The sequence below is a fragment of the Vanrija pseudolonga genome, chromosome 1 (genome assembly GCF_020906515.1).
Source record: "Vanrija pseudolonga chromosome 1, complete sequence".
Classification (NCBI taxonomy): Eukaryota; Fungi; Basidiomycota; class Tremellomycetes; order Trichosporonales; family Trichosporonaceae; genus Vanrija; species Vanrija pseudolonga.
The window spans coordinates 4,070,301-4,093,972 of record NC_085849.1 but is presented as its reverse complement, the minus strand read 5'-3'; the positions used below and the strand labels follow the sequence as shown (position 1 = coordinate 4,093,972).

General features: G+C 59.2%; 11 protein-coding genes across 12 annotated transcripts; 7 read left to right on the top strand and 4 right to left on the bottom strand.

The window, feature by feature from the left end:
* Positions 1 to 116: 116 nt before the first annotated feature.
* On the top strand, positions 117 to 421 carry LOC62_01G001527 (uncharacterized protein; the record flags this gene model as incomplete). Its single annotated transcript, XM_062768023.1, has 2 exons — positions 117 to 188; positions 257 to 421. 2 exons carry the CDS (start codon positions 117 to 119, stop codon positions 419 to 421), a joined length of 237 nt encoding a protein of 78 aa, XP_062624007.1.
* A 384-nt stretch (positions 422 to 805) lies between these two features.
* Positions 806 to 2,338, top strand: LOC62_01G001526 (uncharacterized protein; the record flags this gene model as incomplete). Its single annotated transcript, XM_062768022.1, has 1 exon — positions 806 to 2,338. One exon carries the CDS (start codon positions 806 to 808, stop codon positions 2,336 to 2,338), a length of 1,533 nt encoding a protein of 510 aa, XP_062624006.1.
* A 494-nt stretch (positions 2,339 to 2,832) lies between these two features.
* LOC62_01G001525 (uncharacterized protein) lies at positions 2,833 to 4,277 on the top strand (the record flags this gene model as incomplete). The annotated part of the gene is made up of 2 exons (XM_062768021.1): positions 2,833 to 2,847; positions 2,898 to 4,277. 2 exons carry the CDS (start codon positions 2,833 to 2,835, stop codon positions 4,275 to 4,277), a joined length of 1,395 nt encoding a protein of 464 aa, XP_062624005.1.
* A 437-nt stretch (positions 4,278 to 4,714) lies between these two features.
* LOC62_01G001524 (uncharacterized protein) lies at positions 4,715 to 5,926 on the top strand (the record flags this gene model as incomplete). The annotated part of the gene is made up of 2 exons (XM_062768020.1): positions 4,715 to 4,858; positions 4,916 to 5,926. The coding sequence occupies 2 exons, from the start codon at positions 4,715 to 4,717 to the stop codon at positions 5,924 to 5,926; spliced, it is 1,155 nt and encodes a 384-aa protein (XP_062624004.1).
* Positions 5,927 to 6,509: 583 nt separating this feature from the next.
* Positions 6,510 to 7,630, bottom strand: LOC62_01G001523 (uncharacterized protein; the record flags this gene model as incomplete). The annotated part of the gene is made up of 3 exons (XM_062768019.1): positions 6,510 to 6,677; positions 6,713 to 7,366; positions 7,580 to 7,630. 3 exons carry the CDS (start codon positions 7,628 to 7,630, stop codon positions 6,510 to 6,512), a joined length of 873 nt encoding a protein of 290 aa, XP_062624003.1.
* Positions 7,631 to 8,034: 404 nt separating this feature from the next.
* On the bottom strand, positions 8,035 to 9,542 carry LOC62_01G001522 (uncharacterized protein; the record flags this gene model as incomplete). The annotated part of the gene is made up of 2 exons (XM_062768018.1): positions 8,035 to 9,396; positions 9,447 to 9,542. The coding sequence occupies 2 exons, from the start codon at positions 9,540 to 9,542 to the stop codon at positions 8,035 to 8,037; spliced, it is 1,458 nt and encodes a 485-aa protein (XP_062624002.1).
* Positions 9,543 to 10,701: 1,159 nt separating this feature from the next.
* LOC62_01G001521 (uncharacterized protein) lies at positions 10,702 to 11,657 on the top strand (the record flags this gene model as incomplete). The annotated part of the gene is made up of 5 exons (XM_062768017.1): positions 10,702 to 10,830; positions 10,866 to 11,024; positions 11,061 to 11,475; positions 11,514 to 11,577; positions 11,645 to 11,657. The coding sequence occupies 5 exons, from the start codon at positions 10,702 to 10,704 to the stop codon at positions 11,655 to 11,657; spliced, it is 780 nt and encodes a 259-aa protein (XP_062624001.1).
* A 301-nt stretch (positions 11,658 to 11,958) lies between these two features.
* Positions 11,959 to 13,106, bottom strand: LOC62_01G001520 (uncharacterized protein; the record flags this gene model as incomplete). Its single annotated transcript, XM_062768016.1, has 3 exons — positions 11,959 to 12,319; positions 12,353 to 12,835; positions 12,940 to 13,106. 3 exons carry the CDS (start codon positions 13,104 to 13,106, stop codon positions 11,959 to 11,961), a joined length of 1,011 nt encoding a protein of 336 aa, XP_062624000.1.
* A 5,283-nt stretch (positions 13,107 to 18,389) lies between these two features.
* HGT1_1 (High-affinity glucose transporter) lies at positions 18,390 to 20,646 on the top strand. The gene is made up of 9 exons (XM_062768015.1): positions 18,390 to 18,574; positions 18,616 to 18,930; positions 18,979 to 19,150; positions 19,201 to 19,361; positions 19,438 to 19,551; positions 19,638 to 19,730; positions 19,807 to 20,071; positions 20,113 to 20,180; positions 20,350 to 20,646. Exons 1-9 carry the CDS (start codon positions 18,469 to 18,471, stop codon positions 20,577 to 20,579), a joined length of 1,524 nt encoding a protein of 507 aa, XP_062623999.1. The 5' UTR covers positions 18,390 to 18,468; the 3' UTR covers positions 20,580 to 20,646.
* A 249-nt stretch (positions 20,647 to 20,895) lies between these two features.
* LOC62_01G001518 (uncharacterized protein) lies at positions 20,896 to 21,399 on the bottom strand (the record flags this gene model as incomplete). The annotated part of the gene is made up of 1 exon (XM_062768014.1): positions 20,896 to 21,399. One exon carries the CDS (start codon positions 21,397 to 21,399, stop codon positions 20,896 to 20,898), a length of 504 nt encoding a protein of 167 aa, XP_062623998.1.
* Positions 21,400 to 22,407: 1,008 nt separating this feature from the next.
* Positions 22,408 to 23,596, top strand: se_1 (Pyrimidodiazepine synthase; the record flags this gene model as incomplete). 2 transcript variants are annotated; one of them, XM_062768012.1, is made up of 4 exons in its annotated part: positions 22,408 to 22,527; positions 22,585 to 23,021; positions 23,167 to 23,381; positions 23,489 to 23,519. In XM_062768012.1, the coding sequence occupies exons 1-4, from the start codon at positions 22,473 to 22,475 to the stop codon at positions 23,517 to 23,519; spliced, it is 738 nt and encodes a 245-aa protein (XP_062623996.1). In that variant the 5' UTR covers positions 22,408 to 22,472. The 2 variants fall into 2 exon arrangements, with proteins under 2 accessions (XP_062623996.1, XP_062623997.1); XM_062768013.1 differs by having other exon boundaries at positions 23,167 to 23,596.
* Positions 23,597 to 23,672: the final 76 nt, after the last annotated feature.

The following is a 23,672-nucleotide window of genomic DNA, read 5'->3' as shown; positions in this document are numbered from 1 at the left end:
AGCCCCAGCGCCACCCAGCTCACAGGCCACTTCCATCCACAAGGAACTGGGGCACTCTTGTCCACATTCACTTTGACTTCTCCCACTCTCTCTCTGACTCGACTGAAGGAGTATCAATGACCCCAGAGTATGTCCTGACCGAGACTGATGGCTATGGCGCCAGCCAGTCAGTTATCACTTCCATTCAGGTGAGTCAAGCCCGCCTTACCAAAGGACCCCCATATGCTGATCTGCCAGGCGCACTCGACCCACCCAGTGTCCGCCATTGACGTCCTCATTGGCAGCCCGCATATCCTCGACGCCATCGTCGGGGCAGTTCTACGACCGCAAAAAGGTCACTAGCATCATCAAGAAGGAAGCCCCAAGTCAATCCCTCTTCCGCTTTACGGCCGGCTCCCCCGACTTCCCCCTTCGACATTGAGTCTTGGCGGCGAGGGAACGACAACGCCGTGTTCCGAACCCTCGCTGACTACAAGAGGGACAAGTCGGCGTGCAGCGCAGACATCAATGCCGAGGACTAGACTGCGGGCGAAAAGATGAGAGGGGCCGCCGTTCCCAAACGACCGCGTTGCATGTGCTCTCATGGTGGAGCACCTCACCTGGGGGCACGGACGCCTGTCTGTCACTCCTCGCACGAGGCGAGTCGCGTGCGCCACTGCGCCCCACGCACAGACCGCTGGGCGACATGGAAACCGGGGGGGCGCATCCCGCAACGGCGTCACTCAACATCCTCCCACTTTCTTTCTCTCACTCAACCATTCATCACCTCACCACCTCACCACCTCACCACCACTCATCACGACCAATGCCAGACAACCAAAGCTCATCACTCGGCGGCCCGCGGGCATTCGCCTATTCCTCTCGCCTGCTCCACCGCCATCCGACACAGCTTGCTCGGTATGCCGTCAGCCAGCCGCTGTTTGCCCCCATCCAAGTGAGCAGCCCCACGCGCACGCCGGCCTTTGCCGCCTTCCTCCGTCAGACGCTGACGGCCCAGTCACGCCCCTCGCAGTCCGAGTCGGCCATCGACCGCATCGTGGCCATCCCCCACATCCTCGAGGCCATCGTCGGCTTCTCGTCTCGCTCAACTCAAGTGACGCTCCTGACCGCGTGCGGCGAGCTGCACCGTATGGCGGGGAAGCAACTTTACCGCGTGATCAAGCTCGACATCAGCCTGGCAAACCCAGTCTTCGGATTCATTGGCATCCTGGGTGGAGCGCTTATCGGGACAGGCTCCCACCCGACGACGGACGGGTGCTGCGCCGACAGTGCACTCGACAGTATGATGATGAACGTCCTGACCTCGTTCGACGAGACATACACGTCTAGGCTTCGCGCCACAGCCAAAATCGCCAACGATACATCCAAGAACATTGCCGGTGACGTTCCCGTCGGCACGCGAAACTGGCATACTCTCAAGCCATACCCCACCAACTTCAAGCGGTCGTTGCTGGCAAACACCGAGGTCCTTACATTGGGCACCCACCATAAGTGTTTCTGTGGTTTATTCACCGACCACTGGGCCACTCTCTTTCCAAAGCTCAAGACGCTGCGCGTTTCACCAAGAAAATCGGATATTCCTTTCGTCCTACAGCAGACATGTGACGGGTCCAGGCCGTGTCCTCTCCTGACCGGCGTCAGGCCGCGCAAGATCGTCTTTCGCAACGTCGATGGCGATGGTTTCGTGGGCCTCGACAGCCCAAGGTGGAACATCCCCGATCTTGAAGCAGTCGTATGCTTCCTCCCTGTCGACAATCGCGAGTACCACAACCCTTTCGGACTCCTGCAAAACTTACTCAAGCACTTGAGCGAGGCGAAGGAGATCAAAATCGTCTTCTACGACAAGCATGAAGGGGCGCTGGGAGCCACAGAGGTTATGGCACGCAGTGCTGTCACACGGGAGAGTGTCAACCCGGACCTTGTTATGAGCCTATTGAATGCGGTCCTCATGAATCAGCAGCAGAAGGTGCCGCTGGGCATCGGGCACGACCCCAACTTTCTCCGCGAGTACCGTACTACATTCCAAAAGAGCAACCAAGTGTCACGCAAGTGCACAGTGTACGGCGTCGGCACTCTGACGTTCACCGTGGAGCAGAGCCACCAGCTTTCCCTCTACAACGAAATCTTTCCTGGGCAAGTTCTCGATCGCAAGAAGATCGTCCACATCATCAAGCAAGAAGCACCGAGCCAGTCTCTGTTCATGAAAGCCACCTACCCCCATCTACCTTTCGACATGGAGGCGTGGGCGCAAGGTGGCGACAGTTTTGTCTTCCGCACCCTCGCCGAGTACAAGGTGGACTCGGCGTCGCGCTTCGCGGAGATCAACGCCGAGGACTAGGCCCCCGAACATGGCTCACTCAACGCACATGCACAACTTTTTCGTCCTGTGCACCAACCACCTCAACCACTAGGCGGGAGCCTTACGACCCCGCGTGTAATGCATCTGTTAGACTGTGTGTGAGAACGCAAGTGGACACTGGCAAGGGCCCTTGAGACTGGACATTGATTCTCCGATGCATCCAGTCTGCAGCTGAGGCCGTAATCGCCCCTCCTTCCATGTCAACGAAGCAGCGGCACTCTTTTTGAGGGTTGGTTGGCGGCGCCATGGCGAGCAAATCCACCGCCATGAATCGAGGGCGCAGAAGTGGCGCGGACTGGGGCGCAACATCCATCCATGCACACGCACAATCCGCAATCCAGTCAACGCCCAAGTCGCACTTTTCCACTTTCGTCGCTGCTCACTCGATTCTTCTTTGCACAGTCACTCACTCACTCACTCTCCCCTCTTCCACCGACTTTCTCTTCAGGAGATACAACTGCCTCACATACCCCATGACCCAGCACGACGTGAGTACTCTCTGTCCCTCCACGCCCCCCGCTGCGCGCTAACGTCCCAGAACACGGCGGCCGAGCGCCTGCTGGCCATCCCGCACCTCGTCGAGTCCATTACCGCCTCAGAGACGCGCAACACCCAGGTCATCCTACTCCGCGTGTGCGAGGTGTTCCACCATGCCGCCGGACGCGAGCTGTACCGCTGCCTCACTCTCTCCCAAGGCAAGGACAACCTCATCCGCCGCGTCATGCGCGGGGCCCTGATCGGCTCGTCGGCTTATGGGCCTACCCCTGTCGACTGTGCGACGTTCACCATCGAGTTCCTCACCCCCGGCCTTGGTAGGCACCTCGGCAAGTTCTTCGCCCTCGACGACAACATCCCGCACAGCACGCCGATCGTCCACGCCATCGCGATGGAGGTCATCTTCGGCTCCAAGGACTTTGCCTTCAACCCGATCAAGCGCAACTTTAAGCGCGCGCTCCTGTCGTACACCAAGGTTCTGACCATCGGCACCCACCACTCGTGCTCGTGCGACATCTTCGCCGAGCAGTGGGCCGACCTCTTCCCCAATGTTGAGGTGCTGCGCGTCGCCCCGCGCAAGTCGAGCGATGCCATGGGCCGCAGCGTGGCGTTCACGCCCTTCGACCTTATGCCGACGTGCCACCCCGGCCACAACGCGTGCGCCTCGAGCCTCACCCCGTGCTCCCTCCTCACCAAGCTGCGCCCGAGAAAGATCGTCCTGCGCAACATGGACGGCTCGGCGTTCCCCGTTCCAGACGGCTACGTGTGGGACGTGCCTGGCGTCAAGAGCGTCGTGTACTTTCTCCCGATCGATGACAAGGAGCACTACCAGATCAACCGCTACTTCCGGTCCATCATGACCCACTTCTGGAGCGTCCCCGACCTCAAGATTGTCCTGATCGGCGAGCACGAGGGCGTTATCGGCGAGGAGGAGATGTTCCGCCGCGAGCTGAACCCCGTCGGCGTCTGCCCGGACTTCATTGTCGGTGCGCTTTCCGCCGCGACGTTCCAGCGCGTCCGCGAGCCGCAAGGCATCAATCTCCTGAGCAGGACTGAGGAGTATGGCAAGATGAGAGCGACGTACGATCACCTCCGCGCAACGCGCCCGACACCGACTCGCCGCTGCACCGTCTACGGTATCGGCAAGATCAAGTACATTCTCGGCCAGAGCTTCGTAATCCGCCGGTACTTGTGGCTGTTCCCGCCTGCGGATCCTGCGCAGGAGCCAAGCCGCAAGCTGGTCGTTGAGGTTATCAAGAAGGAAGTCAAGAGCCAGATGATCCTCAGCCACCCTGGTCCGGAGCTTCCATTCGATACGGCCGCTTGGAACAAGGCGACGGGAAACAATATCACATTTCGCTCGATCGCGGACTACATGAACGATGAAGCGGCCAGGGCTGGAGAGATCAATGCCAGTGACTAGATGACGCATGGACTCATGCAGCTCTGCCTCGTCATACATTGTGCATTGTAGCACTGGAGGGCACCTTACACCCCGTCCTCGGATGCACTCTCGTATTGTGTGCATGTATACTCATCAATGTTGTGTTTCTGCCAGGAAAAACACAAACAAAGGCGTAAAATGGCACCGCTCTTGCCGCCACTTGTGGTCACAGTTCATCTATGGTGCATCCATCCCATTGTTGTGTGTGCCAATACTTCAATCCCTCGACACAAAGACCCTGGGCACGCTCTTTTGCTATCATCACAAGTACTGCACCGCCACTGTCCAGGCAGCCCGCTTACACCGGCAGCGCCATCATTATTTAACCATCGCCCGACACTTATCTCTTTGCACGGTCAAACTCTCCTTTCTCCTCACAAAAACTCTCCATTCTCTCCCTCACTCACTCTAACACCATGCCATCACGCTTTACCTTACCCCTACCCCAGCCTCTGCCCCGCCCAGTTCGTCGCCGTCGCCCAATCGTCCCTAGCTCCCTTCCGCCTGATGTCGAGACAACGAACACGGTCAGCGACACTATGACAGCGGTCCGGGCTCCGGTACGCACACGCCGTTGTTCCGGCCGGCCGGCGTAGAAACCGCTGACGCGACCTCAGATCGAAGCTGAGGACCCCACTACCCCGCTCACGCCAGAGAGGCATGCCTACAACATCCCACACATCCTCGAGGCCATTGTCAGCTACACCGACCATAACACCAGGGTGACGCTCCTCCGTACCCGCAAAGAGCTGCACCGCCTTGCTGCCCCCTACATCTACCGTCACCTCTCTATCGGCGAGGACACAGGCCGTTTCTTTGGCATGTTGAAGGGCATCATGGTCGGCGCCCCGTTCCAAGGGAATGTGCCTTCGCACTATGTCGATTGCTGCAGGTTAATCAACGGCATGTTTGATGGCCAGCCGATTCATTGTCCCAAGGGTTTGGGGGACCTTCCTTTCAAAGAAGCAGAGCGCCTGGGATTCGATGTCACCTTCGGTACCAAGGACAGCCATTTCGAGCCCTACCGCACCAACTTCAAGCGCCCCCTTCTCGAATACACCGAGACCCTCACAATCGGCACCCACCACTCATGCTCGTGCGCCATTTTTGCCGAGTACCTCGGCGACCTGTTCCCAAACATCAAGATTCTTCGAGTGGCACCGACGAATCACTCCACCCCACTGCCTGAGCTGTGCTGCCAACGCCGCATAGCCTGCCCCAAGGCTGACATCACCCCGTGTCCTCTCCTTACCAAATTAAAGCCCCACAAGATCGTTCTACGCAATGTCGATGACCGAGGGTTCTGCTTCCCAAACGACTTCCTCTGGGATGTCAAGGATGTGGAAGTGGTCATTTTCCTCCAGGTCAATGATGGAGAGTTCTCGAATCCCATTCGCCTGTTCCTATGCCTCACTGCCCACTTCCCTTCTATTGCAGAAGTCAAGGTTGTGTTCATGGGCCAGCATGAGGGGCAGGCAGATAACGTGGGTCAGCGACAACCGGCCGGCAACCGGCTCGTTGGGGCGGATGAGGTCATCGGTGCCCTCAACTCCTTGGCACTAGGCTTCGACGACCCTGAAGCAATTTATCGTCGGGCGGGACTGGGGGTCGAGTTGTGCGGGAGGTGAACTGCGGCGGGGAGGCCGTGGAAGGGCTTTCGAGCGCCGATATCTCGCGTTGTTGGAACTATTCCCCGAGCATGTCGCATACGTTGGTGCGGCGCGTATCCGTGAATCAATACGCGTCCCATGGTCAGGCTCACGCCCATCCGTCATGTATGGTTCCAGTGTGAAACCTTCCCAGTCTGCCAGAATGTGCCTGCAACGAGATCCGTCGGGCGCCATTGATATGTACAAACTTGCATCGTATGGCCGACTACTATTAGCCGTTCTGTTTGTGTTTACAACCGTGTGTTTGAGCATTCCTTTCGTATTTAAACTTGTGTGGTTTGGGATTGCTTTGTCGCCCGCAGGATTGCTTTTCGCGTCTCATCCCACGAGGTTACGTCCGCGGTACGTGACCTCACATCGTCCATGGAGTCATCGAGGGGAGCGAATGTGTAGTTCTATGTCCTGTTCTTGTCCCATACGCGAACGAGGGCGGAGGCGAGCCGCGGGACAGCTGTGCAACTGGCGAGGATTTCTGTCTTAATCTCATTCATGACGATCTCGTGAATGCTGTGGAGCGAGATGGACAGGGAGGGGAACAGACCTAGAGGATTGTCCTTGAGCTCAAATTTGAGGGTCTCGAGACCGTAACAGTAACCTTTCGTCCCTTGTAATGCTTGTAGGTTGTCACGAGCTTGGCCAAGCCCTGCTTGGCAAGGGCCTTGAAATCCTTGAGGTGAGCTTGTTGAGTCCGGCGGCGGTCACCGACGCCCTGATGTTGTCGGGGAGCACTGTCACAACGCCCACGTGGCTGCTGCCCTCAAAGCTACCCAGGAAGACAATCTTGATTGCCGGCATCCTGGGCCAGTGGGTAAGGAGGCTGCCCAACCACAGACGCTGGGGGGAGCCGAGCGCGAGGAATGACGCACAGAGGAAGAGGAAGACCTCGACATCGGGTACCAAGTTCCATTGGAAGTTGTCGGAACCGGCAGTCCATGCCCATACGATCTTACTTGGCTTCAACTTGGTGAGGAAGGCGCACGACTCGTCGCCAGATGGGCATGCATTCATGCCCGGTGAGCACATGGGTGCGACGCACCAGTTGTCGGCACGATCGGAGATGATAGGTGCTATGCGGAGGACTATGAGGTTGGGAAACAGCTCTGCCCAGACGTCGGCAAAGACGGCACAAGAGCATGAGTGATGCATGTCGATGGTGAACACCTCGGTGTAGGCCAGCAGCTCGCGCTTGAAGTTGTTCGACGAGCGCTTGAACTCGGCATCTCGGCTCGCAAAGACCAGATCCAGTGTGAGGCGTTCCGTTCCGCGTCCCTCGAGTCCCTCGAGGTCCTCGAGGCGCCCGAGGCTGGCATGCTCTGAGGAGGTAAGACAGTCGGGTGGGAGAGGCGCTTGAAACGGAAGCCGATCATCGCGCCGGACATGACGCCGAGGAGTCGGTTGCTGGTGTCTTGGTCGTTGGTGGGGTACCTGTACGCTGTGGGCTGGCACGGTGGAGCAGCTCGCGGTTGACTCGGAGCAGAGCGACCCGGGTGTTTCGGTCGGCGTGGGCAACTAGCGCCTCAAGAATGCGGGGAATAGTGACCAGGCGGTCCACGGCTGCATGGTTGGACTTCGTCTTCAACCGTCGGACAGGGGTTGACAGACACTGCTGACAGTGCTCGCCTTTTCGATGGGGGCAGGGGTGTTTGTGGTCTTGGTCTCCATTTTGGTCGAGGGCAGGGAGCGCGGGCTTTGGGGGAGGATGACGGCGCGACATCGTGGGTGCGTCTGTCCTGTGACAGGAGGTGAGTTGGAGAGGGAGGGCAGCGAGACAGTGCAAGGAAGAGAGAAGGAGTTGAGTGACTGGTTGTGAGAGCGTTGGGGGCACGTTTGAGGGGACGATCATTGCACAGCTCCGTGGAGGTGCTGGCTGTCTTGGTGCGCCCCTCGCCCTCGGCGAGAGGCGCCACTGACAACCAGGGTTCCTCCTTCAGATGCAGAAGCCGAGGCCCACGACGGGGCATTCATACGTGTGTACTTGGCGGAATAGCGAAGCGCTCCTACCAGGACTACAAACAAGAGGGTGGGTTTGGTCCCACAGCAACTGCAGGCGAGGCCGCCGCCGCCGCCTAGTCACTCGGATTGATCTCCGCCGACCTCGATGCCACGTCCTCCTTGTACTGTGCAAGGGTCGAGAACACAAAGTTGGGGTTGGTCTTGTGCCACATGGGGATGAAGAAGGAACGGAGGAAGGGTTTGGCGTCGTTGAGGGCCAGGACTTGGGTCATGACCTCCCTCTTGATGAGGTCGACAGCACTGCCAGGCGTGACAGCTTGAGATGGGAACAACTGCTTGAAGCTTTGGACCTGGAGACTCCCCTCGAGATCACAGTTGAGGGTCTCGAGTCCGTAGACGATGCACTTGCGCGACTTGATGCGGTCGGGGTGGTCGGTGCGATACTTCCGGTATGTCTTCACGAGGGCGGCTCCCGCCTCCATCTGGGCCAGCATATCGAGGGCGGCGTCTCCAAAGATCAGGTTGAGAGCAATTGCCCCGATGGAACCCATGAGGAAGTCGGGCTTCACCGAAGGGTCGCGTATCGCACTCACCCCGTCGTAGTTGCCGAGGATAACGATCTTCACCTCTGCCACGCGGGGGAACTGCGCAGAGAGGGACAGCCACAGGCGATGGGGGCCGCCGTACTCGCGGGTGTCGGTAGGAAGGAAGACCACCACCTCGACATCGGGAGAGATATCCCAGATGAAGTCGTCTGGGAGGGGGAGGCCGTACCCGTCGACGTTGCGGAACACGATCTTGCGCGGGTTCAGCTCCGTGAGCAACGAGCACGGACGGTCACCCGTGCCGCACGGATTCATGCCAGGCGAGCACATCGGAACGAGGCCGAAGGCGTTGTGAACGGACTTGAGGGGGGAAATGCGCAGGGTCTTGACGTTGGGGAAGAGTTTGGCCCACTGTCCGTCAAAGATGGCGCACGAGCACGAGTGGTGCGTGCTGACGGTGAGCACTTCGGTGAAGGCGAGCAACTGGCGCTTGAAGTTGGTCTCGGGGTTGTAGAACCTAGTGCGGCTCTTGTTCAAGAGCCGGGTACCGAAGACCATGTTCATCGCGATAGAGTCCGAACCGATCCCGAGACCCATTTCGTCGATGTGGTCGAGGCCCGCGAGCAGGTCGTCGTCAAGGCTCCCGAGGAAGTCGGTGGTGAATGTGACACAGTCTGGGGGAAGGCGGCCGAAGAAGTGGCCGCCAACGAGCGCGCCGTACATGATACCGAGGAAGCGGTTGTCGCCCTTGCCCTGGCCGATCGTGTTCTGGTCAATCATGAGACAGCGGTAGACCGCGCGTCCGGCCAGCTGGAAGAGCTCGCGGTTGACGCGCAGCATGGCGACTTGGGTCTTACGGTCGGCGTTGGCGACGATCGCCTCGAGGATATGCGGGATGGCGACGAGGCGGGCCGCGGCCGTCAAGTCGGGCTGTATCGTCAGTGGGCTTGCAAACGCGGGAGAAGGCGTCGTGGGCTCACCTTGGGTGGGGGAGGAGTCTCAGCGGCCTTGAGCTTGGCCTTATTGACCGCAGGTGGAGCATGACGTCCCTTGAGGCGGGGATGACGGCGTGCCATTGTGTTGTGTCGGTGAGGGTGTGGTCGAGTTGGAGAGTGAGGAGAGAAGAGAGAGAGTGGGATTAAGGAAGAAGCTGAGCGAATAGAAAGATGTCGAGTGACTGGATGTGAGTGTGTTGATGGTCAAACGCGCCCGAGACGACGATCACTTGGAAGGGCGCCGTGGCGGCGTCAAGCCGAACACGCGATCGTGCTCCTCCATGCTGCTCTACCACACGCCCGGCATAGATGTAACATACGATTCACTGCTTCAGATAGAGGAAACAAGGGCCCGATTGGCTGCGCTCATAGGGGGTTGGTACTTGACTTGCCCCATTCTCAGCATATGTTTGTACATATAAAGACTTGGAGCAAGTTGGTTATCGCGAGTCGTAGACTAATCGCTGGCGTTGAGCTCGCCAATCCTAGACGGCACGTCCGCCAGGTACTCGGCGAGAGTACGAAACTTGAACTGGCCGTTGCCACGGTTGAGGCCCCCCATTTCAGTGGGAGGTGAAAGGGGAGGTCGATCCCCCGGGTTCATCCATTGATTCATTACTTCCTGCTTGATGAGATCGAGAATCTGCAGACGGGCGAGTGCTTGACCGCCGAAGTCCCGCCATCGACAAATCGCGTAGAAACTGTTAGTGAGGTTGAAGTCGAGGTCTTCAAGACCATACACTGTAACCTTGCGTGACCTGACGGGGTTCGAACGTTGACTCTTTATGGCGTTTATCGCCAGCTGCCCGTACCCAGGTGCCGCTGAGAACGCCTCAAGAAGGTGATGATCGAAGACTATGTCCTTGGGGCCGAAAAATATCTCAAACAAGCCGCGAGACTGGCGGCACGGGTATCAGTAGTGCCTACTCCGCGGTCTCGGGTGACATTAGCCTGGGCGGCCAGGTCTCGGGTTGTGCTAGTGTGAGGGGCGCGAGCTTCCAAACCTTCCCTTCACATGAACACGATACGAGAAGAAAACAAGGGTTGTGACGTTGTGACCTAATCGCCCTGAACAGCCGCGCTCATCACGTTCGTGGCGTGGCCCGTCCGTCGGTAGACATGTGGCGAGGTCACAACCCTGCCATGGGCGACGTTGCAATGGTAGCAAGAGCTTTGCATACTTATACAGGTCCCGAACACGATGTGGACTGTCTTCCCCCAACACACATACGCACGCACCATGCTGTCCATCCTTCTGCTGGCTGTTCTCGCCGCGCGAACCGTGTCAGCCGCCACCTTCGTGGTGTGCACGTCAACCTTCGCGGGTACCCCGACGTTCAAGCCCGCTGCCAACAATGAGGCGTGTTTGGTGAGTGTTGGGCGCGCTCCTCTAGCTGACGCCAGTCTGCTTGTGGTGGCTTCCAGTGGAGCTACTACGCCCCCGGCCAGTGCGTCTGCAGCAACACTGGGCCCAGCAACGGCCTCACGACGTACACGCCCAACTCGTACTTCTACAAGGTGGTCGTTGTTCCCACGGACGCCTGCCCCAGGGGTGGATACATTGTGAGCCTCGACATCAACCATCACCGCTGACTCTAGGCGTCGAAACTGGTCACGTCGTTCTCGTACGCGTACTGCGCCGACAGCATCATCCCCAACATCTTGGACACGCCGAACCAGAACAATGATTTCACGACTGTCCAGACCCCCGACCAATGCTTTGCCCAGTGCCAGGCCAAGAACTACGCCCTGCTGTGGGCCAACTCCGGCAAGTCTGAGGGCTGGAAATGCGCATGCCTCAAGTACTACCCCGTCATCCTCCCGCTCATCGTCAACTGCCAAAACAAGGCCCGGTTCCTGTTCCAGCATGCTCCGCAGGTGTCTGGCGCGATCGCACGCCGCAACCGCAAGCCACTGGCCATTGATGGCGCCGAGGCGTACTGCCCGCCTGGTCTTGAGCCTTGCAAGGTCCCCGAGGGAGGTTATGAGTGCCTCGACGTGTCGTCGGAGCTGAGTAAGTCGCAAGGGGTGGTATAGACCCGCTGACCTCAGACTCGTGCGGCGGTTGCCTCAACGGCTCGATGGTGCCTAGCAATAACCAGACGGTCGGATTGGAGTGAGTGCTTGGGTGGGAACTGGGGCTAACGTGAAGCTGCACCTCGCTCGACGGAGTCCACCCTCAGGGCTACGGCGTGACTTGCCGCCGAGGCCAGTGCCAGGCCGAGTCGTGCGCGGAGGGATACTTCTCCGTTGATGGTGGCTGTCGCCGTCGTTAAAAGGGGTGTTTAGAGCCACGGACTATTGACTATATTTTATGATCCTATGCACCAAGGACAATGGCCAGGTTGCCAGAGCAAGCCGAAGGTTTCGCGGTGGCAACCGCCCATTCCCACTTCGTCCACAGGCACATGGTCACGCAGTCGCTGTCACTCCAGCTGAGGCGAGCTGGCCTTCAACACCAAGTATAACTGTCCGTCAGCCACATCCACACATCAACCTACTCTTCAATGTACTCCCACTCGACGTTGTCGAGTGCATATGTGGCGATGGCTGGGGTGTGCACGTCGCTCTCAAGGCGCGGAGAGCCCTCAGTATCCCAACCTGCGTCTCCCCAGACCTCGATCTCCTTGGCGCCTTGCAACTGTGCCACATGCTGAACAGCAGCAAAAGGGACACTGGCGCGCGCAGTGTGGCTCACATGCGTGACGATCAGGCGCTCAGGCTTACCCTCCTCAGGCATGGCGATTACGTAGGCGACGAAGGGCCGCTCGCCATCCGCATCAGGCGGGAAGAAAAGCGCGTTGGTGCTATCTGCCTTCTTGTTACCGCTGAACTGTTCGAGAAAGCGGAGCAAGGCACTGGGGTTAGCACGGCTGACTGGGGCACCTTACTGAGGGTGAATGGCCACACGCGTCTTGGTCGCGTCGCCCACTCCGTTTAGATCACGTGCCAGGCGTCGGCCCATTTCTTCTTCGACGGCGGCCAGGCCATCACGCTTGACCAACTCCACGCCATCCAGGTTGGCCGGTTCGGCAGTGCTAACGGTCCATGTACGGGCGACAATCGGCTGGTAGACCCATCCCGGTCGCTCGTTCCCGATCGTGCAGTTGGCGTAGAAGTCGCGCCCTACCCCGGAGAATAGCACGCTAAAGTCGGCGGCCGGCTCCTTGGCGTCGGGCGGAGCACCCCAAGCCGTGGGAAATGGAGGCAGGTTCTTCGAGTCGGCAAGGACATAGTGCAGCAGCTGGCACATGTGCCGCGCGTACCCTTTCTTGCGGTGCTCAGGGCGCGTGTAAACTGCTGCGACCCCGTAACATGTGCCCTTGCGCGGAGTGCTGTCTCCCGGCGGAAGGATGAGCGCGTCGCGCCGCCATCTGCGGGTTAGCTTTGGACCGACGGCACAACGAACGTGATGCATTGGCAGAGCATGTTCCGCGTGGTCGGCTCAGAGCGCGGGACGAGCGCCCATGCCGCCTACCGGTCGCCCGCCCACGGCCCACCCGCCGTCTGAATCGAGTGGAAGTGGGCGCGGTACGGCTCGAGCGGCATGCCCTCGCCCCAAGCCTCGTATGTGTTGGTGATGGCGATGTCGGCCTGCTCGGGCGTGCACCGCACGATCGTCAGGTCAGAGTAGTCTGCAGTCATTGCGCGCTAGGATGAGAGTGAGTGGGGAGTCAGAGCTTTTAGCTGCGGATCTCAAAAGTTATAAAGTGTGCCAAGGAGACATCCGGTTCGCGCGAGTTGGAGCTCTTTGACTGCTTCGGCGACTTCGGATCCGAACAACGTCATCCCGTCGGTTTTCATCGCCGAGGCCGGCTTCCTTGGTATCATTTACCTCGCTTGAGATGGATTCGATGCTGGAACAGCAGCATGGCGGGCTCGGCAGCTCACGGAGAGCTCGGTGCGCGGGCCGACAATGCATCGCATCCAGGATGCAATACTACAAACCACACACTCGTCGTGACGTGTCGCCTCACCGAGGGGCGCCGGCCGGGTCTCTGGACAGACAGGGACAAAGATGTTGGAAAATGGGCGCACACCTCCAGCGAGGCCATGGTTGTGCTCATAGTGCGGTTGGAACAGCCTTGGGATTCGTCGGTGGTGGAAATACCGGCCGGTGACCATGTCGTGAAGGCGATGAGGGCGAGTGGCACTGAGTCCATTTCGTTGAAGACTTAAGACACTAGGCAAGTCGACTAGAGAGATAGCACAAGACGATACATTCGATAGAGAGATAACTATGCGCGGTAGGGCTAGTTATACGAGAATGCACCGGGGTGGACTGAATAGAGTGGCACCAGCCGTTGTGGCATTGCAGACTAGGGGAAGAGCTCGGTGTACCGGAAGGCCAGATGCCAGTCCTCGCGAGCCAGATATTCCTCTCCAGAAAGAATGCGAAGAGTGTTTGGAGGGACTGAGTCCTCCGCCTCCGAGTCCTCCGCATCCACCTGAGCCAGTAAATTGAAGAAGTCTGCGAGGAGGTCTCGCTGCACAGAAGCCACCGGAAGACTCAACGGTGTCGTTTCGGGGTTCCGGGCAACCGCTGCCTGCATGACCGCATTGTCGTCATCGGCGTCACGGAAAATTACTTCTGTGATCGTGAACGGGCTTTCGGGAAACAACTCAACGTGACGGTACCACAGCCATGCAAGAGAAAACTGCAGACTCTGAAGGTGCCCGTGAATAAAACCATCACCGGGGTGTACTCCGCCACAGTTGAGGAAGCGCGTGGCACTGCTGGTGCACTGGACGACCGTGAGGTCGCAGAGGTTGGGAGGGGTAGGGAAGTCCCATAGAAAAAACCCTTCCCCTTCAAATGTACCGCCCGCAAGCACAAGCTTCTTGACAGCGCTGAGAAGGTCGTTGTAAACGCACAAAATGCGCTTACGGGAGAGGGCGTCACCTCGGAGAACCAAAGTCGTCGGCCGGAGGCGTTCCAGAAGTCGGCAGCATCTCCGAGTGCTCAGGTTCTCGTCGCAGTGCCAGCTTGCCAGTCCTGTCGGGGTTCCTCCGGTCTGTGGGCCATGAGAATCGTATGTCGTTGGCGATGAAGGGTTACGCAGGGTCAGGCGGAGAGCCTCCAAGTTGGGGAGGTTGGGAAGTTCACAAAGGCGGATTCCCTGCTCCTCAAGGTTGGACAACGTCGGGTCGGCGGAGCAAAATGCAGTGGGATGGGAGGCAATATCGAGGAACCGAGTATACTGGAGGAGCCAGGAATGGCGGAGGACACTGCGGCCGAGGTCACCCGTTACGCTGGTGATGCACGCATTCTGACGCTGCATCAGCTGATGTGTGGGGACAAGGACGTACGGAGAAAAGAACCGGGCGGGTTGTTGTTGACTCGCTGGCCGGACTGGGCGTGGTCTCGGGGCCCTCCTCCTCCGCAGCCTCCGCGCCTGTGTCGCCATCCTCGGCTAGGAGGCAGTCAGTGTTGAATCCATAGGACGGGAAGATACACACATTCACGTTTCAGGACGATTGGCCACTTGGACTTCGCTGCTGATTGAAGAGAGACATGCTGGTAAAGACGAGGTATGACGGCGTGGAAGAACGTCGAGTTGACTCGGAGACAGGGGAGGAGGTCCCCCTGGTCCACGTAAGAGACAATCTCCTCGACAATGTCTCGCGGGAGTTGGTAGGGCGGCATGGCGGGCTCGGTGGTGTCACCAGATGAAGTGACTTCTGGGAGGGGAGGAGGGAATGACTAGGCGTATTGAGAGGAAGTGAGTGCGGCCCCCGGATGGCTGTATTTATGCTGCGTGTCAGCTTCTCACTACCATCAAAGTGTTTGTCAACAACGAGTCAAACAAGCCCCTCTTGGTCGTGTGGACTGATTGTGCCCATCACAGGTTTTGACTCCTACGGCATTGTCCGCCGGTGGCGCCGACCCGTCAACAAAGCCATACCTGTCCATCAATGTCCGATGTCCAAGGTGTTGTAAGACCGCGTACGTTCAAGCGCTGCTATTCATCGCGTTTGGACATTGATGGTGCAAAGCGACTGGTCAGCAGTGACGCAGCATCGAATTTCTTGTCAAGCACGAGGAGTGAGCGATGAGTGGCTTCGCACGACCAGGCTGTGCTCAATGGGGGCTTAGCTGGAGTGAGCACCACGGTCGATATGTACGCATCTGGGGAATGCAGCATGAGTTGGACAACATGGTCATTGGTGACCCCCGCGGTGATGCACTTCTGCAAGCGCTTGGCCACGCCGATAACAAGGGCGCAGGCTTCAGAGGCAACGACTTGTTTGGGTCAGCACGGAGGCCGCCAGTTGGCTGCTGGCGACCATCGCGGGGCGCACCACTAAATCTGTCAGATCCACACCATATCTCAAAGCACACTCACTTGACAATCACCGACTTCGCGACAATTCACGGCGATACGGATATGCTCCCAAACGAGCAGAGCACATCCGAGCTCGGCGCCAGATAATGTGCGTGTGGTGGCTTGGCGGGGTGGGCCAACGCCGTGCGTCCGCTCCGTAAGTCCGTGTCCAGTGCCCAAGTTTTTGTCGGCGCCTGCACTCATAACTCGCAGGAAGTTGTTCGATGAACATGTCCTCGTGTAGATATCTGACCCCTCAATCTCCTTGTTAGGTCGAATCCCACTCATTCGCAGAAACACGACCACATGTCAACCTCGCGGCTGGCGACTTGTCGAGGGTGTTGACCGGAATCAGTTTGCGATGGGCCTCCTGCGATCAGCTGGCATTGTCAACCTTCAACCTCGCTCCGTGTTGAGTGCTTTCTGGCGACCGTTAGCAACAGATCATCATCTTACCAGAATGTCATGGTGCTGCTGGGGAACTCACAGTTTCGGGCTAACCCCTCAGAGTGAGTTGAAGAGGGGCGAGGTGGACCACCAGGTCTTCACCTTCGACTACCGCCCCCGCCCAACAGTCTGCAAGAGCATGGGGATTGCTTGACGATAACAGCCACTGACCCCAGCAGTTTACAAGTCTCTCTGGGGATGCGACACGTCGAACGTGTCAAGACTTGTGTCGAACAGCCAACCCAGACAATCCGACGCACACGAATGGGCCGGTGCCAACGGAAATTGTGTCTGGATAACGACATCCAAACAACCATCCTTGGCAACACCGCACGGTGGGGCCTATCGTCTCCCGCAAGGTCGGTACGTCGCCGTGCATGCGACGAGGTGAAGAGGTAAAAGGATGGTAAGAGTACGATGGGCAAGTCATGTGGACGTGACTTTGGCCGCACTGTTGGGCCTATCGATTCTGATGTCGGCTGACCTCCGAGCGGGCGACCAGTGCGGCCCGCACTGTGCACCGCGCTCCCCCACCCCAATTCCCCACCTTGTTCACTCCAGCATCCACATGCAAGCTTGCAGGTGAGTCTTGCCGCTATCAATTCTATTCACGCCATACACACGGCACATGCCTTGGCACAGGTAGGCTTCTCCGCGTCGGGCACAATGAACATCGGGCAGCGGGGTACGCCGCCGAGGCCACATGGCGGCCGGGAGTCATGTCAAATGCTGCTTTGTTGGGTATGGTTCGTGCAAGTCTTCAGTGCGCGTGCTCTATGAGGCACCGACACTGCCTGCCAAGACAGATATGCAGCGGGCCGCTTGCCGCCATGCCAAATGATCACCACGGCCCGGGCGGCGGTGTCTTGGACGGTTGCGATGCGCCGTCGGCGATATCTCATTCGGATGGTCTTTTCCGAGGGGAAGCGACACGGAGGAGACGTCTGGCCCGGGTATCGCGGAGTACTCATGAGCGGCTGGCCACTCGTAGAGCTCGCAGAACCCGATGGTCGTCCGATCTGTCGGGGTCGGAGGAGGTTGACTGCGTTGTCCTCCACACCCCCTCCACTCGCCTCCACTCGTCCTCCACTCGCCGAGTGCTGCGGAGCGCCTCTGAGCTCTCTGATTGAGGCCGGGCCGGCCGGCGCGCGCATCGATTTAGCCACCTCACGACGACAGCTGCCTTGGTCGCTAGCCTACGCGTCTCTGTGGCTGTGACGATCCTTCTGCGGGCGGTGAGTGGGGCGTACCGGGCCGCTCCTCTCCATCAAGCCACGGCATGTGATCCTGCAGCGGGCCGTCGATATCGCCGTGTCCGCATTTGGGATGGTGGACGGCTCCGCACTGACAACCAGCTTTGGCAGCGACGTACGACGAGGAAACACGTGAGGAAATATGGGGGAAGTTGTTGATCAATCTCCAGCGCCGTACCGCTTAAGTATAACGCCGTGTTGACGTCAGGAAACCGGGGTTAGCGCCACCGAAAGGCATGGCACCTGGGAAAATCGTGGCTTGCCCCGCATGCCCAAGGCACGTTGGCCCTCTGGGGCCTCGCCCAATCCCGAGCTCCCCATGATTGTCCAGATCTCTGTGAACAACCAGCTGTAGCAGTCACCGGGTGCCGGTAAGCACAGGGGGGTTGCCTTGTCCCAGGCGGAGTGTCGACGCCCCTAATCTGCGGCTTTTCCATGCGGTGTCTCCCCTGTTTGTTACGCTCGGTCTGCACGCCGTGCGCTGCGGACCCCGGGAAGCGCGCGTGCTCCTCTGACCTCTCCTCTGACCTGGCGCGCTGGCACGCCGCCGAGGCGACCGGCGATGGCTTGGCCGGAGCCCTGTCGACCATTGAACCCCACTGACTAGCAAATCTCTCTCACAGCAACAACCCCGCTTGCCCATTCCCCGCATATCCCACTGTGAGCTGAGCCCAGTCGAACACTCTTGAACCGGGGTCGGCTTTGGGACGTCCGCGTGAACAACCTCGGCCGCGCAGAAACCCCGCTCGTGTATCTGCTCCCCCCCGCCGGCTGTTATCGAGGTCTCCTGCCTGTGTGAGTTTGCCTAGCGCGAACGCGACCAGCGGCGGCGCGGGCGGCCCGGAGCACCACTACCTCTAGCGTTTTGCTCATGCATCAACCCCTGACAGCCGCGAGCGTCAAACACATATAACCTTGGCCCAGGTGGGCTCCCCGATATCTCATCAACCCGAGGATCAACAACCACAGCTGCGCTCCACCATGGCGCGGTACACCTCGACCCAGATCGCAGCGGCGACCAAGCCCTCCCTCATCAACTATGTCGCAGCCATCTTCGCTGCTACCGGCTCGTTCCTCTTTGGTTACGGTGGGTAGCTCAGACAGTGGGCAGGTCTCTAACCCCGTCAGACTCTGGTATCATCTCGTCGGTCATCTCGCCGTCGTACACCCACTTCCACTCGTACTTCAACAACCCCTCGGACAGCATCATCGGCGCGATTGTCGCCGTGTTCGGTGGCGGCGCGTTCGTCGGCTCCCTCATTGCTGGTCAGACTGCCGACTGGATCGGCCGCAAGCGTACCATCCAGCTCGGCTGTGTGATTGCCATTGTCGGCTGCACCCTCCAGACCGCTGCTGTCAACGCTGCCATGCTCATTGTCGGTCGCCTCATCGCCGGTTGCTCGGTCGGTGTTCTGTCCATGATCGTTCCTGTGTACCAAGCTGGTCAGTGCGGTTGATAAGGGCCGGCGCGACAGGGCTAACGCGCACTAGAGATCTCGCCCCCTCACGCTCGCGGTCTCCTTTCCGGCTGGACCCAGATGATGATCGCCTGGGGCTTCTTCGCCGCCAACTGGGTCGGCTACGGCACCGGCTTCATCAACGGTAACGGCCAGTGGCGTATCCCCCTTGGTATTCAGCTCGTCCCCGCTGTCCTCCTCCTGGCGTAAGTTGGCAACGGGTTGGCACTGGGGGACTCAAGCTAACCCCCTCCAGCGGCATGTTCGTCCTCCCCTACTCGCCTCGTTGGCTCGCCAAGCAGGGCCGTACCGAAGAGGCTCGCTCCACTCTCATTCGCCTCCACGGTGGCTCCAAGAACGCCAGCCTGGACATTGTCGACGCCGAGATCCAGCAGATGGTCGAGCAGATTGAGTGGGGTGGGTTTCTGGCGACGCCGGCAGCGCCGGCGGCAAAGGCTTGGCATCCATCGCCACACCAGCTGACCTGGCACAGAGCGCGAGAACATGACCACGTCGTACGCCGAGCTCTTCAACTCCAAGCCCAACCTCCACCGTACCCTTTGTGGTATGCTTGTTCAGGCCATGACCCAGTGGACCGGATGCAATGGTGAGTGGAGGCAGGGGGGATATGGCCGGCGGATCCCGCCAGCCCCCCGCCTACCCTCCCCCTCGCCATGCAACTAACCCCCCCAGTCAACAACTACTACGGCACCGTCATCTACACCGCTCTCGGCTACACTGACAGCAAGACGCTCCTCATCAACGGTATCCAGGGAGCCTGGGGTGGTGAGTCAAAGTCACGTGGCAGAATAGTGCCACGTGGCACACGTGGCAATGTGGCACCATCGCTCACCTCCATCAGTCATCTGCACCTTCATCTTCATCACCTTCATTGTCGACCGCATCGGCCGTCGCTGGCCCCTTATCATCGGTGGCTTCATGTGCGGTGTCGCCATGGCCTGGGAGGCCGGTGCGAACGCTCCGTTCGACAAGGCGAAGCGCGCCGGCGAGGTCTACCACAGCACCGGCACCGGCATCGCTGGCATCGCCGCCGTCTTCTTCTTCTCTCTCACCTTCTCCTTCTCGTTCGGCCCCGTCAGCTGGATCTACCAGTCTGAGATCTTCCCGTATTTACATGCGACATTCAGGCACGTTGCTGACAACTCAGGATGCACATGCGCGCTCTTGGAACCTCGGTATCGGCTGCCACCAACTGGCTCAACAACGTTATCATCGGTAAGTGGGCTCAGAATTTACTCCCGCTGTTTTCAGAATCTGCTCCCGCGCTCCCGAATTACCCTCGTTTTTCGGCTGCCGTAGATGTAGACGAACATCCGCACGCCATCTCCACTCCACACCCCTTCTTCACATCATCTCCACTCGGCACCCATGCTGACAGCCGCAGGCCAGGTCACCCCCATCGCCTTCAACAAGATCGGTTACAAGTATTTCATCGTATTCGCCGTGTGCGGTTTGTCGAACGCGATCATCTCGTACTTCCTCTTCCCCGAGACCAAGAACAAGACCCTCGAGGAGATTGGTCTGCTCTTCGGCGACACCAACGTCCGCGTTGCTCCCGACCAGGTCGACGAGGACAACGAGAAGAAGGCTATCGAGCACGTTGACCGCGTGTAGAGTAGATGGTATAAGGGTACAAGGGTACAAAGGAATGTGTAGGAAGTAGGGTAGGACAGTCAGCAGAGAAAGTAGTCATGTGATGAAGGGATGTTGGGCTGGAGCGATTAAATGGGTATAAAGGTATAAGAGGATGCGTAGGCAGTATGGTAGGGCATTCAGTAGTGAATCGAAGTCATATCATCAAGGGATGGTTGGGTGAAGCAGTCGAATGTGGCCCTCTTGATCGAGGCAACCAGCCACAAAAGTGCCACACGCACCACCGTGCCAGTCCACAGTCCATCTATTCAACACCCGTGACATCTCCCCCCATGCTCTACAGCTGCTTCTCAAAGTATCCGACCGTCTTGCCGTTGGCCTGGCCCCTTCCGACCTCCTTGAAGCCGAGCTTCTCGTGGAAGGCAATGCTGCCGAGGTTGGGCGGGTCGACGTAGATCTCGCAGGTGACCCACTGGTGTCCCTGGGCTTTCGCCTCAGCATTCAAGTGGTCGTACAGGGCGCGCGCGTAGCCCTTGCCTCGTGCCGAGGGCGAGATGACGATGCGGTCGATGTAGACAAACTTGTCGCGGCGCTTGCCGTGCCAGATGAAGTTGACATTGTCATACGTGTCGTCCTGGTCAAAGGCGACGAGCAGCGCCTCCTGGTCACCGATGGTGCGCGTGAAGAATGCGTTCGAGAGCAGGCTCTCGAAGCTGTCCGGCTCTTGCCAGTTGAGCTCGGCCGCAAACTCGTTGTTGAGGGCGCGCAGCGGCTCGTGGTCGGCCGGGGCGAGCGGCCGGATAGCCGCGGGCGTGGAGGTACCGCTTGCAGTGGTCGACATCGGCTGGGGTGTTGCGGAGACGCAAAGTTTGGAAGATGAGAGAGAGTGCGGACTCGAGTTAGAAGCCGAGTCATATAGCGATGTGCACGATTGTGGAGCACCGCGAATGACGGGAGCAACGCGGAGTCGCCGTCAATGTTTGGCTCGGCGGATACTCCGAGTACACTCCGCACTGGGGACCGCTGTACCGGCCAAGCAGGCTGGATGCTGTTCTTAGACCGCCTGTATTGATCAGCGATGCCGCTTGAGGACAGGCCACATGAGCCGCGGTCGCGGGTTGTGCAGGCGTATCGAGGTCGAGAGGCCGGGATGGACTCCGTGGTATCGGTTGCGGCTATCACGGGGTGCAGATGCTGAGGCGGGGTGCAGATGCTGACGCGGGCGGCTTCATGATGGAATTGGGCCCCTTTCAGAAGCTTGGGCTGCCGGCGAGCTGTAAGAATGGTTATCTCGCTTTGCAGACCAGCTGCATTGCTTGCTTTGCCCGACAGCCGAACCCACCCCGCGAAGGAACCGTTCCAAGATCTGTGCGCTCGCTACCTTCCGTCATACCGTCCGCGGAATGCCTTTGCCTTCGGGCTCGAGTCATGCATGACCATGCGTATAGTATCAGTTGCGTCAGCTGGCTGTCCAGACAAGGTGTCGATCTGCACGGCCGCCAGGGGGATAGCTTCCGGCTGAGGCCGTCGGCGTGTATCATTCTTGCCACGACGCCCTTCACCCTGTCACGATGCTTTGACACGCACCACGCCCCATCCGTGCTGTGAGCTCGTGCTCGGTCGCGCGGTCGTAGGCCACCGGCTCGTGCTGGCTGCGCGTGCGGTATGCCGAATGACTAAGGCGCGTGGGATACTAGCGTGGGGACCCTGCTGTTGCGGGCACCTCAGTCGTTGGCTGGATTTGGACGCATCGCGTCATTGCAATCTCAGTCAGCTGTCGGCAATTTCCGAATCCCCCACCATCACACGCTTATAAGGTCCTTGGCTCGGCGCGGTCCACGTCTTTCCCAGCTCATACTCGCCATTCTACGCCTCCTTCTTAGACACGCACGACAAGCATCAACTGTAGCAGCCATGACCATCCAGGCCAACGACAAGCTCGTCCTCTACACCAACCACCTCTGCCCTTGTGAGTCGTCGCGTCGTCATGGCTCGATGCCCGAATCTCACGCTGACCCCCCACCAGGGGCCCACCGCGCTCACATCGCCGCTGCTGAGCTCGGCCTCAAGTTCGAGGAGCACATTGTCGACCTCGACACTCCCCGTACCAAGGAGTACCTCGCCATCAACCCCCGCGGCCTTGTCCCCGCCCTCAAGTTCAACGACGAGATCATCATTGAGAGCGGCATCGTCGCGGCCTTCCTTGCCGACCAGTACCCCTCCCACCTCGTCCCCGAGTCCAGCGCCCCCGGCGGCGCCCTCAAGCGTGCCCGCATCGCCCTCTTCGTCGACGCCTTCTTCTCCAAGTTCCAGAGCCCCCTCTTCAAGATCTACACCGCTTCCGAGGATGAGCTCCCCGCCGTCACCGAGGCTGCGACCGCCGGCCTTGTGAAGGAGGTTGAGCCCCTCCTCAAGGACGCTAAGCCCTACTTTGGCGGCGCCGACAAGCTTACTCTTGCCGAGGTGAGTGTATTGGACGTGTTGGAAGGCTTTTGTTGGTCGATGAAATCTGCTCCGGTCCGGACAGGGAGCAGATCCGCTTCGGCGCTGTCCTGTCGGGACCAACAACACGCTCGATATCCCGTTAGCAGAGTGCTAACCACCACAGGTCCTCACTGGCTCGTTTGTTGTCCGTCTCCTTTCCCTCGGCAAGGCCGGCGTCTACCCCGCCAGCTTCCTCGCCTCGATCGAGCAGCAGGCCCCCAACTTCTGGGCCTGGGCCCAGAAGGTCGCTGTCCACCCCAGCGTCACCGGCATCTACGACGAGGAGAAGGTCGTCACCAAGACCAAGGCTCGCATTGAGAAGCTCCGTGCTGAGAAGAAGTAAGCCAGTGTTCTCTCTTCTATGAGTGTCATTGCGGCTTAAGTTCAGCGCACCCGTCAAAACCATCACTTGCCCCTACACATGATCGCGCGACGTGCTCCTTCAGGGCTGGCGACTCTCGTGGTTCGCGGTTGTGAGGGCGAGGTGGTGTTGTTGTCTTTTGGTATCTATAGGTAGTGTATGCAGTCAAGACGTTACAGCAGTTGCACTGAAATTGCAGTGTGAAGGTCAGAGTGGCCCTGACGGCGAGAGCGGTGAGAGGAAGTCGAGAAAGGCGAGGAAGGCAGACA

Coding starts and splice junctions, on each gene's coding strand:
- HGT1_1 (XM_062768015.1), top strand. CDS start 18,469: ATGGCGCGGTACACCTCGACCCAGATCGCAGCGGCGACCAAGCCCTCC. Junction 19,731..19,806: donor TATCCAGGGAGCCTGGGGTG/GTGAGTCAAAGT, acceptor CACCTCCATCAG/TCATCTGCACCTTCATCTTC. Junction 20,072..20,112: donor TACCAGTCTGAGATCTTCCC/GTATTTACATGC, acceptor CTGACAACTCAG/GATGCACATGCGCGCTCTTG.